The sequence below is a fragment of the Nyctereutes procyonoides genome, unplaced genomic scaffold, assembly GCF_905146905.1.
Source record: "Nyctereutes procyonoides isolate TBG_1078 unplaced genomic scaffold, NYPRO_anot_genome, whole genome shotgun sequence".
NCBI classification, from domain to species: Eukaryota; Metazoa; Chordata; class Mammalia; order Carnivora; family Canidae; genus Nyctereutes; species Nyctereutes procyonoides.
This window is the reverse complement of record NW_026575052.1, coordinates 4,338,765-4,351,871: the sequence shown is the minus strand read 5'-3', so window position 1 is coordinate 4,351,871 and position 13,107 is coordinate 4,338,765. Positions and strand designations below refer to the sequence as shown.

The 13,107-nt window shown below is 50.0% G+C and overlaps 1 protein-coding gene across 1 annotated transcript in view; it reads left to right on the top strand.

Annotated features, from left to right (window-relative positions):
• Positions 1 to 13,107, top strand: part of SDHB (succinate dehydrogenase complex iron sulfur subunit B) — a 32,339-nt gene extending 19,232 nt beyond the window's left edge. The window contains exons 3-8 of the mRNA XM_055332302.1: positions 2,105 to 2,190; positions 4,678 to 4,814; positions 5,458 to 5,574; positions 8,625 to 8,726; positions 10,078 to 10,200; positions 12,911 to 13,107. Coding sequence (XP_055188277.1) covers positions 2,105 to 2,190; positions 4,678 to 4,814; positions 5,458 to 5,574; positions 8,625 to 8,726; positions 10,078 to 10,200; positions 12,911 to 12,988 — 643 coding nt within the window. The 3' untranslated portion in view covers positions 12,989 to 13,107. The remainder of the gene's footprint in view (positions 1 to 2,104; positions 2,191 to 4,677; positions 4,815 to 5,457; positions 5,575 to 8,624; positions 8,727 to 10,077; positions 10,201 to 12,910) is intronic.

Here is a 13,107-nt window from a genome sequence, read left to right as displayed (position 1 = left end):
TATATTTTGGTCTTGTCCAGGGTTTCCAGCTCCTAAAACCCATGTAATCCTAAGTGTTCAGAGCTATAGGGTCATGTTTTAAGACTTTGGTTTTGCTCCCAATTCCTGAAATAGCTCCAGATATATAATAAAGGTAAAAGCAAGTTACCTTTTGTTATTGTTATCTTTTGTTATTCATAACAAGCCCCTTTCAGCCGTCAGTTTATGTTAATGACATGATTTTTAGAAATCTAGATAACTGGGAGGAACCAACCCTGTGTTTAGAGAGTTAGAACGCAAAGCCCTGCCCCTTGACCTAGGAGGCAAGAGAGGTTAGAGGTCGAATCACTTAAGCCAACAGCCAGTTTGTAATCAGTTGTGCCTACACACTGAAGACTCCATAAAATCCCTGGAATGTGGGGTTCAGAGAGCTTGGGTGGGTGAACCCGTGGAGGTGCAGGGAGAGGACATGGCCCTGTTCCCCCTTCCCTTGCCCTGTGCATCTCTTCCATTTGCCTGTTCTACTAAATCACAGTCTAGTAAGTTAACTATTTCTCTGAATTCTGTGAGCCACTCTAGCAATTACCAAACCTAAGAAGGGGATTATGAGAATGTGATTTATAGCCAGTCATCTAAGAGCACAGGTGACAACCCAAACTTGCAGTCTGAGGAGGGTGCGGCAGTTCAGTGGGACCTGTGGCATGTGGTGCTGTCTCTGGGTCCATGGTGTCAGATTAGGTTACAATGTAGGACACCTAGCTGGTGTTGAAACTACACATTTGGTGACCAGGAATATTGAGAGCGAGAAGGTGAAAGGTTCACAGCTTTTAAAAAATGCGCTTTAAAAAACATTCCCAAGATCTCAAACAAAGAGGCAAAGACCATGGATGGACTGTCTCCAGCAGTAGTCAACTAGAAGGAACAGGCCACGCAGGTGTGGATGTTCATCTGCTCTCCGGTGCGCCTCCAGCACCCAGAATGGGACCTGGCACAGAATAGATTTTGAATAAACCGTGAGTGAAGAAAAATCACTGACTTGATGACAAATATTCAGCCACTGCGATTTTCAGAGGTCTCAGATAAAACACTGACAATGGTAGTAGTTCTCCCTTCTCAAACTAGGAGAGGTTTTTAAAGGTCTCGGCTCCCAGTGTTAGCAGAGATAGGGCTGGGAGGTATTTGTACTTTGCTGATAGAAGTACAGATAACGCGGTGTGTTAACTAATCTCATGATGATCATTTCACAACATAAACACTCCAGATTCTGTGCCACACTTTCGTGCTGTACACCTTAAATTTGCACATTGTCAATTATATCTCAGTAAAGCTAGAAAAAAAAACCTAGATAATGCTAAAGGATATTTGGGGAGGGGGATATGTTTTTAAATGCCATGCATAGCAAAGTACTGAGAGGCACAGAGCAGCAGCCAGGAAATAGGTTTGTTGAGTGCTTGTCTGTGTACCAGATGCCATGAAAATCGCAGTTTTGTTTCATCTTTGTAATAATCCTGTGACATAAATATTAGTTCCATTTTACAGGTCAAGAAAGAGGCTCAGAGAGCAAACGAGTCCATAGAGCTGCACTCTCTGCATGATGATGATCATGGTTAAACTAAATATGTGGCAGACACTCCCCCTTTCATCTTCCCGTGTGTTAATTCACCTGCAGTAGTCCCATGAGATGTAGGTACTGCTCTCTGCTTTGTCGGTGAGGAGCTGAAGCCGGGGTTTGCCGAGAACCTGGGAAGCGTCCAAGCCAGGACTCAGACCAGGCTCCCTGCCACCAGGCCTGCACTCCAGCTTCCAAGCCAGGACTACTGCCCTTCCTCCCACCTGCTGCACCCACGCACATGGACACTCACAGCGCTTAGGAGTGGGGGACTGTCTCTACCCCTGTAGCTTTCCTTCTCCTAGAAATGTATACGCAGCGTGACTCCGCAGTGCTTAGAGTAAGGATAACATAAAAATAGAAGTACAGAAAAAAATTCTGAGTGTGCCCTGAGAAAGCCAAATGGGTTAGAAGAGCAGCTGACATATGCAGATGTCTCAGGTCCTATTACAACAAAGGGCAGGAAGATTGGACATCCCGTCAATGTGACCGGAGTGTTTTGTTGTTTTTGGTCAGATGTGGTCCTATGGTGTTGGATGCTTTAATCAAGATTAAGAATGAAATTGACTCTACCTTGACCTTCCGAAGATCATGCAGAGAAGGTAAGCATTTCCTTCCTTGTTAGGCTTTAGACACTTAGGCTCTGGTTCCGCGGCCTGCCTGCCACAGCTGAGCTGGTGGTCTGCCAGGAGACCAGGTGTTGCACTTCCTTTCCTTGGGTAAATGTGCCTAAAACTCCCAAGTGTAGTACAGGTTCTGTACATTTCTGAGTTTTCTTCCCATCGGGAATCATATGTCGCCTGGTTCCTGCATCTGGCGTGAGGTGCCCACCCCTCAGACATTAACTCCCATCTGCTAGCAGGACGCAGCCCATCTCTGCACCACTGCTGAGCTCATTCACTGGGGACGGCAGTGGAGTTTCTAGTCACTGCTTATGCACATTAACCCTTGTCCAGCAAGGGGGCACAGGTGTGCTGCTGCCAGCTCCCAGCATTACGAGTGTACATGTATATAAAGTATCTGCTCAGTAGGAACGTTCTGGGCAGGAACAGTCTCCCACAGTAACAGCTGTTATGCCAGAAAAATATAATTACTAATGAAAGTCTAACAGTGATACAGTTTTTTAATATAAATTTAAATAAAGTGAGTTGATACTAAGAAAACTCATAAATAGGGCAGCCCCGGTGGTGCAGTGGTTTAGCGCTGCCTTCAGCCCAAGACGTGATCCTGGAGACCTGGGATCGAGTCCTGCGTCCGGCTCCCTGCCTGGAGCCTGCTTCTCCCTCTGCCTATGTCTCTGCCTCTCTCTCTCTGTGTGTGTGTGTTTCTCGTGAATAAATAAATAAAATCTTTAAAAAAAAAAAAAAGAAAACTCATAAATAATCATTTAGCAGTCCTCAGACACGGGGAAAAAATCACAGAGGATCATCACAAAGGCTGACTGGTCCTGACGGCCGTAGAGCACAGTCAGTGGCCCTAGGCCCAGGGAGGTTAAGGGACTTCCAAAAAAAAACACATAGGTAGTTGGGTAGCCAGGCATCAGCCAGGGTTGTCAGATTCCAGAACCGCACTCAGGCAGTATGCTCTGCTGGCCAGGCTCAGAAAACCTGGGATAAAATCAAAACAGAGTAGGTTGGACCACAACCAGTGATCGAAGCTTCTTCCTAAAATGACCTTCCATAAAAGGAAAAGTCACTATGGATATTGGCCCTTTGCTTTTTGTCTTTGTTCGGTACATGTCAAGTATTCCAGCCGTCCTTCTAAGACATCTGCTTTGATTCAGCTAATCATACAGGATGGGATTTAGTGTACCAAATGCTGACAGATATTATGGTAGTTTGGCTGAGCCCTGCTGTTCAGGGAACGCTCTGTGGTAATTAAATACCAGCCTTCCCCACGTAAATCCTGGCAACCTAGGAAATATAGATGCTTTTCAGTAACCTTTCCCCGTAAGACTTTGTCAGAGCCAAGAACATATGATGTGGCCCATCTGGACTAAAAAGTACGAGGCAGAGTGATACTAATTGCCACTCCTTTCTCTTCCCTTATTGTTTGTTAAGAGAATTTCCTGGGGAATCTTTTTCAGAGAAGATTCATTGGATTTATTTTTTAAATTGCCTACCATTTCTTATAAAAGCATACTTAAGGTTGGATGCCAGGCACACACAAATATATTGATAACATTCAGTCTCCTGGGGAACTTCGCGGTATTTGCTTAAAACAGGTCTCTGTGTTGTCTTACACGCTTACTAAGATTAGCAGGAGAAGAGAATGCGGTCTTACCAAAGTAATAACCCAGTACAGGTTTCACAGCTAATCACATTTCTCTGGCCTGATGATCTTCAAGAAAACAGCTTCAGAGAAATGGGTTCAGATTGCATATTCCTCTTTAAACTCTAAAATATCTAGGAAATTTCCATACACAGCAAATGAGCCCGGGCAAAGAAAAGTGTCATCTTCAGGGTCCTTGGTCAGCACCTAACTTTTGCTTGGTTACCTTTGCTTTGCTTTCACATTAGTTCATTCTTCTCCCTAGAAAGACAGTGCTCGAGCAGTTTATGTGGGTTTCATGGCCCCCACTGTGCTGCTAGTTTTGATGAAGATAATAGAGTAAGAGTCCTATGTGGATAATCCATATCCAGGCCTCAGCCAGAAGATGGCCAAGACTGTTGATTTGCTTTTTGAGTTCTGTCTGTCCGAGTTTGAGTAGTTTGAGTTCAAATAACAGGCAGGGCTGCCTTTTTTTTTTTTTTTCTTTTTCTTTTTCTGAAAATGCATGAAGCATGGAGCTAGGGATTGGCGTGGCAACTCTGTGATGCCAACAATGCCCCAGGCCCTTTCTGTCTTCCAATGCCATCTGTAGTGTGCAGATTCCAGCCTCAGGGTTGCCTCATGGCTTTTTGGAACTGGTCATTAGATCTCCATCCCAGGCAGGAAGACAGCAGTGGGGCACCTCTGCCATGGGTGTACTCCATGTCAGTGCTGCTCATGATGGTAGGGGAATGAGGGAATGACATTCCAGAAAATGAGTCTGAAGCTGGACTTCCCGAGCCTGGGTACAGAAGCGTTGAATGCCTTCTCTGTCTCAGGCATCTGTGGCTCCTGTGCCATGAACATCAACGGAGGCAACACTCTGGCTTGCACCCGCCGGATCGACACCAACCTCAGCAAAGTCTCCAAAATCTACCCTCTGCCGCATATGTATGTGATAAAGGATCTGGTTCCTGTGAGTTTCTGCCTCCCCTCCCATCCCTCCCCCACCCCCTCTCTCTCCCATCCCCTCTCTCTCTTTCTCCCGACTCTTCCCCACCCCACCTTTTTTTATTTTCAGGGAGAAGGGAAGAGGTGTGTGTGAGGGAGAGATATGTTATCATTCTTTAGGGCAGGCTTTTTTTCCTGAGTTTAATTGAGGAATTTGAATGGTGGAAGATAAACACACCTGGAAGATTCTCCAGCCCCTCATTGGAGAGGATTGTTTGGGACTAACAGGGACTTTAGAGTTGGAACAGTCCCAGAATCAAAAATTTGGCCATAACTACAAAGAATTCATGTGGAAAATAGCAGTGGGGAAGGCAACAGTTATTAGTGTACTTCCACACTGTACTTCCACAGTGTCTGCCTCCCCACTCGTGAGCGCCTTCATGAACCAGGCCTCGGGAGTGGGTAGAGGAGAGATTTCCCAGCCACGATGAACACTGACCATTTCTCCTTCTGTCACCTTTGCACGGATCCACGCCAAAGGAAGAGAGTCCAACTTCTGCTGCTGTGCGATGGGGAAGTGGGCAGCATCCAAGAAATGGGGTGACTGAGAATGCTAGGGAGTGATAGTAGAATCTGATCCTTCTTTTCTTCTTCATCCCCTTACTCAGGACTTGAGCAACTTCTATGCTCAGTACAAATCCATTGAACCTTATTTGAAGAAGAAGGATGAATCCCAGGAGGGCAAGCAGCAGTATCTGCAGTCCATAGAAGATCGTGAGAAACTGGTCATTAGTCCCCTTTTACTGTCTTGCTTTGAGGAATTCTGTGCAAAGATGCTTGGGAGAAGTGTGGCTTGGGGGAGGATGGGGTGGGGGAGTAGCTGCATGGGACAATGCAGACCATTAATGGAGTGTATGCTGGAAAGGAACTGCAAGAGCATCTATCCAAGGGCTGAACAGTCGTCCTCTCAGGACCAGGGGGTAGTGTGAACCCATAAGGGGCCCTCAAGGGGTCAAGGATCCAGAGCATGTCTGCCCTGCCTAGAAGGGCACATGATTACCATGTTGCAGGATGTTTGTTTGTTTTAAGAGAAACTTGTTTGCAAAAGATCAGGTCTTGCCAAGTTGGCAGCTCCATTAGAGTGGCTCTTCAACAGTGGGCACATCAAAGACATGCTGGCCATGGGCGCTGGAGCTTCCATCTCCCTGTTTCATAGCAAAACAGTTCATGGCAAAACCAGGACTAGAACCTTGCTGTTCTTTCCTAACACCCAGTGTCCCAAGGGTTGCCGGGTAGGACGGTGACGGCCCTGTCACCCTCTTGGCATCCCAGTGTCCTGGCTCTGAAGTCTTCCGGTGAAGGAGTCGTTCTCAAGTTCTCAGTCTCCTGCTCTGGCGCTGTTCCCTCCAAGAAGCCTCTGATCTGCACTCGTACTCCCCGCACACTCTGTGTCCTTGTGGAGAGGAAGAGGTGGGAAGGGGACCCAATAGAGATGGGTCCCAACAACACATCTGCACAGGGGCAAGGACATGTGCCATGTCACGGTCAGCGCATCACGCGTTCCTCCAGTACAGCACTTGTCCAAGGAGCATCACTGACCCGCCACCATGCTAGCAGGCCGGGCGCCCCTCAGGGGCGGCGGCAGTGACAAGATCTTAGTCCTTTCTGGACCCCGAGGCCACAGCACGGGTTATTTATCAGTACGTGTTAGGCATGTGGATGAGTAAACACACTTTACCTTTTAGAAGTCTTGGGGAATATTTAGGCCCCCTCCTCTTCCCTGTAAAACTTTTTTTTTTTTTAAGATTTTATTTATTCATGAGAGACACACAGAGAGAGGCAGAGATGTAAGAGGAGAGTCTTCACGTGAGTGCCCAGTGCTCATCGTAGAGCAGTGTAAAGGCAGTGCAGACAGCTTTCTCCCGTGTCAGGAGGAGTTTGTTGTTCTGGCACAAGGCTCGCCCTGCATTCCTCACTCGCAGGGAATCTGACTGCCCAGGGCCACCGGGCTGGGTTGAAACTGGTCTCTCCGGGCCAACTGGCCCTCCCGCATTCCTCCATAGGCAAGCCTCCTGGATGCCCTACTCCTAGAGCATGACTGATTACCCTGAGTGTGTATTCTGGAAGTTCAAGGATTACTCAAATACCAAAAATTTGTTAAGCATTTTTCACTTCCTTAAGTTAATATGCTGAACATAATGTTTTCTCACAATTTTAAAAGCCTTAATGCTCACTGTGGGTAATTGGAAAATCCAGATAACTCTTTTCAAGTAATCTGTGATATTGCAGCACCCAAGGATAATGTCTGTTGTCAGCTACTTTTGCTTTTCTTTTATCTGCTACATTTTTATGTAGCTGGGATCAGAATGCAAATATGCTTTTGTGTCCTGCCTTCTTCACTTAGGTTATTGTGAGCATTTTCCTGTGTTCTTAAGAATTCTTCGTAAGCATTCACTTAGACTTTGTTCTCTGCTACTTCAGTTGAATGCACTGTATATTATTTAACCATTCCACTACTGTTGGACAGTGTCACTCCCTGTTACAAAGAAGGCTAGATAAACATCTTGATCTTTCAAGTTCTAGCCAAAATTTGGAGTTTCTTTTCTTATTACAGGTTTTTCTATAAGTGAGCTAAAGAATGTGACCATCACGGAGGCTCTTGAGCCTGTCCCCTATGCTTTCTAGATCAGTGGGGCAGTTTGCATTCCCGCCTGCTCTCTGAACAGAACATGGATTTTGTTGAAGACTCACAGTTACAATCATGACCATCAACTGTGTGTCATCTGTTAACAATAAGCTGTCACTTCAGATGTCAATGTGCCCTTCTGTCTTGCTGCTTTTAATCAGTTTCTGTTTTTTGCAAAATTAGGAGGTCCAGTTTGTTAGAACTGGGTGGACAGATTGAGTCAGCGTGCCAGGTTTAAAGAGCAGGCATTCCAGAGTCAGACTGCCTGGGGTCCTGTCCCAGCCCTGGGTGCTTGCCTGTGCGACCCTGGATCAGTGACCTAAACCTCTCTAGACTCTAGTAGTCCTCATGCCACAGGATTGTTGTGATCAAATGATGGGAAGTGAGTTGAGCGCACAGGGCTCATTGAGGATGGTATACCCATTGCCGGCCTGGTCTTTCCTCAGCACCAGGGCAGAGGCTTTTTTTTTTTTTTTTTTTCCAAATTTTTATCTAAATTCTAGGTAGTTGATCTACAGTACAATATTGGCTTCTGGAGTAGAGTTCATGATGCATCACTTACAACACCCAGTGCTCATCACAAGTACTCTCCTTGATAACCCATCACCCATCTAGCCCATCTTCCACCCACCTCTCTCCATCGACCCTCAGTTTGTTCTCTATTGTTAAGAATCTCTTACGGTTTACTTTCCTCTCCCCACCATTTGTTCATCTGTCATTTTCTTAAATTCCACATGGGAGGGCAGTGGCTTTTGTAGACTCCTGGATGCCCCAGCACACAAGTCCTTTCTCATTTTCCTAGAGTACATTCTAAGCGGTGAAGTGTTTGGGTGGGTTGGTTGGGTTTTTAATGGGTTTTTGGTTTTGTTTTTAGATAACTGAGAGGTTATTGTTTATTAGCAGATAAGTACTTTGTGCTTGGACTTAAGAACTCTGGGTTCTAACCCAACAAACACGTACATTTCAACACCAAGATCTTTTTTATAGTCTGATAAATCTTTGCAAGCCACCCCTAAGATTTTGCCAAGAAAACTCACACGCAAGTAGGCGCTCTGTTCACGCACAGATCCTGGACCTCACGTTCAGCCAGCTGAACACATGCCAGTCTCTTCCATCACGTGCTTCTGACTGCCCTTCCCCTCCACACAGGACGGGCTGTACGAGTGTATCCTCTGTGCTTGCTGCAGCACCAGCTGCCCTAGCTACTGGTGGAATGGAGACAAATACCTGGGGCCTGCGGTTCTCATGCAGGTAAGGTGCTCCTTTGCTGCTCTAAGAGAACTTAAAACAGGCATCCAGGGACGCCTGCTTGGCTTAGTCCGTTGAGCATCCAATTTAGTTTCGACTCAAGTCATGATCTCCGAGTTGTGAGATCGAGGCCTATGTCAGGCCCCTGCTCAACGTGGAGTCTGCTTCTCTCCTCTCCCTCCACTCCTTGTTTTCCCTCTCTCTCTCTTTCTCTCCTTCTCAAGTAAATAAATAAATCTTTAAAACAAAACTGAGACATCCAGAAGTCTAAGAGGACAGCGTATTGTTGGAGCCAGGGTCCCAGCAGGCGCCTGTCACAGGGCAGGTGGCTACATTGTCCTCGCTTGGCTTTCAGCAAATCTTCATCTGCAAAGTACGTCACTTCTGTGTGGTGAGGGTCACCCCAAGGGGTGGTGGCACGCATTTTGGCAAAACTGGCCTTGCAGGTGTTTAAACCTATCCCCTATGCTGCTGGCTCTTGCCACTTTCCCCAGACCACAGCTGTCAGGTGGCGCCCATCTCCCTCACGTGGGGATTTTTGAAGTGCAAGCAGGGAATAGAAATTTCATTGAAGGGCAGCTTCCCAGCTCAGGCTGGAACTTGTTTCCAGGCTAATGAAAACCTGGAGTCCCGGTTTTAGGGGTTATTTGGCGAGAAGGCAGCACTGCCTCTCAGGCACATCACCACATGTGTAGTTCCCTGCAAAGAAACTGCCTTTGTTCCCAGAAAGCTGTGCTTTTTAAGTTTCTGGTCAGTGCTTTTCACAAGATTCTCAACTCCAAAAAAAACAAGTTCTCATTTCTCATCTTCCCAAAAAAGGGAAGTTATATGCTGTGTGACCACTTAGCAATATTGATTCCCATCTACATAAAGGATTGGTAATGACACCCCTTCACAGTTGGCACCTGTACCCACGCTGAGTTGGTGAATGGAGCTGCCCACGGGCAGGCAGCTGCCTTTGGGGTGGACTGACCAATTATGAGTCCATCAGTGGAACAAATACTATCTCTGGACAGATCTCTTAAGTCATCTGTGAAGATAGAGTCATGTCTTACGGGCCCTCCCTTCCCTACTCAGAATCTGGGCAGGAAGCCAGTGAGCACCTTGAAATAATGAGGCGATGCCTAGTCACCCGTCATTAAGCACCAGGGTACCAGGTGTGGTTCGCTTTGGGGTGGGGGGCGTTGATGGAGAGGAATTACAAAGGAGGGACCTTTCCTTGGAAAATGGCAAGAACTAAAGAGCAGAGACAAGGCCCCTAAGCTGAGGGGCTCCCTTCTGCTCCCCCAGGGCTTTGAGCTGACCGTTGAGTTGCCATTGCGGCTCATCAGCACTCCCCGCCCCGGTTCTGCAGGCCTACCGCTGGATGATCGACTCCAGAGACGACTTCACTGAGGAGCGCCTGGCCAAGCTGCAGGACCCGTTCTCTCTGTACCGCTGCCACACCATCATGAACTGCACAAGGACCTGCCCCAAGGTACGCGGCGCTGGTGGCCCCCAGCCCTGCCTCCCTGCCCCCAAGCTCACGTGTCAGAGGTGGAGAGGCACCAGAGTACCTGTCCCCTTGGCACGACCCTGGGCTCCGGCTGGCACCTAATGTGAGGAACAGACATGCTCAGACCCCGGAGGAAGGTTTACTTGTAGGGCGCACACGGGCCCAAGGGAGTCCCTGAGCAGGAACCCGAGCTCACCGTGACTCAGTAGGAACTACAGGAGGAAAGGTGGCACAGCCCGGGTCCCTCTCCGTGTTTTCCCTCGTCTCGGGGCTCCTGCTCACCCCGCTTCCATGCCCTCTCCCGCTTCCCGGGCTCACCCTGACCTCTCTGCAGCCAGCTGCCTGTCTTCTCTCAACACGTCTGTGGCAGCCTGCATCCCGGGTGGACGACCTGCTGGGACTGGCTGCCCCCTGCTCGGTGCCACCCGCGTTCAGCCCGCGGCTCGGGACCTGCTGCCACCTGAGCAGAGACTGTAGGCAAAGGGCTTCTCTGTGAGGTGCGGCGAGCGAGCAGGCAGGAGGTGGACAACGAGGGTGACCAGCTGGCAGTCTGAAGAAGGGGGGTGGGGGGGACACAGCCGACCTTACACAGGAAACCCAGATTGCTAACTCCCTGCTCTTCGGCCTGGATGCCCGTGTTCCCAGGGGCCCCATCTCTACCGCGGCGCTTCTCCTGGTGTCGGCAGTGGGGCCTGGCGGGGGCCCCCGGGCCTCTATCTTGTGGGCAGGTTAGGCACCGATGTGCTCACCACAGCACAGGGAGTGAATAAGCCCAGGTGGCCGAGCCTGTGGGGCTGTGGGGCTGTGGGCTGGCAGCTCCGGGGGCGGCTGGGCCCCTGTGTTTATCGGAAACTCCGCATGGGCTTCGGGGGTGCTCAGGGATCTGTGGGAGTGGTGAGGCCCCGCTGTGGGGCAGGGGGGGGGACTGGAGCTGAGCCCTGTGTGGGAAGGGGCTGGGGGCAGTGACTTGCTGAGGTTACTGTCTGGATGGGACAGGGCCCCCGCTGCCCCCGATGAGCTGTGCCGGTGGGCGCAGACCCGCTAAGTTCTGCGGTAAACGGGGCACAGGCAGGGGTGCGGGTGCAGCGTCAGAGAGAGGGCGCCGCAGCGGCCCGACCCCGTCTCCTGCCGCCTCCCATGCAGCTGGTATCCCTGGCCTCTTGGGTGCTCTTCCAGAGGCTTCACGCTGCACATTGATGCACACGCGTCCTGTTCTGTCTCCCGCTGCCTTTTCCCCTTAATTTATTTTGGAGACTATTCCAGATTAGTCTTTTTCTTTTTTTAAAGATTCTATTTATTTATTCATGAGAGACACAGAGAGACAGGCAGAGACACAGGCAGAGACACAAGCAGGCTCCATGCAGGGAGCCCAACGTGGGACTCGATCCCAGGAGCCCAGGATCACGCCCTGGGCCGAAGGCAGGCGCTAAACCACCAAGCCACCCGGGCTGCCCCAGATCAGTCTTTGAAGAGGGTCCTCTCTCCTTTTCTATCTTTCTGAAAATTTTTTTTTCTTTCTTTCTTTCTTCCCGCACCTGTTTTTTTTCCACTGTGGAAGTGCCTTTTTTGGCAGTAGGGTTGAATGGACAAAACTTTCTCAGCTGGATGGGACGAGGCAGCCACAAGTCTAGACGGCACCTGGAGTGAGGGAAAGTGGATGGCGTAGAGGAAACCCACGTGACCTGAGCATCAAGGTCACGGTGTTCCACAGTGGCTGTGGGTCTCCTGTTTTGAGGCTTCCCAGGACAATACCTTGGCCTGGAAAGGCAGGCTAGTTCCCTGGAGTACGCGGTGGCGGGCAGGAGGCCATGGCGGCCCTCCCGTGGGGACTGCAGGGCACACAGCACAGCACATGGCCCAGGACGGGAGGCAGGGCCGACCACAGAGCACAGGCCCTGGGGAGTCGGGTGTGGGCAGGGGGTGCAGGGCCAGATGGCTGAGCCGGCCTGATCTCGAGCAGAGCCAGGCGCTTGGCACCAGTGAGACAGTTGCAGAAAATGCCAGCCCCTGTTTACTTAGTCTCTGCACGCCTGCTGACAGGAGGTTTGCACACAAACTCAGGACCCTTGAAGGGTAGGGCTGCTTACCCTTGCCCAGTCCTCCCTTTCCTGCACACGGTCTTCACCACCTATCCTCCGGCCTCTTTCCCACACACTTCAGTGCCAGGGTCGAAGTCGTCCAGCTAACACGGGGGACTCTCTTCCAACCTCGGACGAGTCCTTGTCTCACTTTGCCAGGTCTTCACTTGTTTCCCTGCTCGTAAGAGGTTGGCACTCCCGGGGTTCAATTAGGGCGCCTCCTGCAGACCCTACAGACTGCTAATGGCACTTGGGAGGGCCCCCTGGGGAAGGTTGCTCCCGGGACCCGAGAGGGCTCCTGGGTGCCCCTGGGTGCCCATGGGAACGTGCAAGGGTCTGCAGGCCACTGGCTGGTTGGGCCCCCAGCCGTGGCCCATGGAGAGCTGCCCGCTCCTGGGGGTGTGTGCATCTTGCACACATGGCCCTGGGGCGGAGGCGGGTGGGGGGCACTGCAGGCGGACGCGGGGAGCCCTAAGCCCGGGCACCTGACTTTCCGAGGACGTCGTTTGCCTCCACCTCACTTTGACCCTATTCCCGCTGCAGGGTTCGCCCAAGGCCCTGGGTTCTTTGTTCAGTTCACTTACCAGTGGTTTCTATTCTCTTCTTTACCCAAGGGGCTGAATCCAGGCAAAGCTATTGCTGAAATCAAGAAAATGATGGCCACCTATAAGGGGAAGAAAGCGTCAGTGTGACGCTGAGCGTGAAGTAGCCGGCTCGGCTGGACGCACTTTACATCCAACTTGAGTCCCTTCAGAGGCCTTGATTTTCGATGAGCACAGCATGTATAATAAACATTTTAAGAAATAAATAA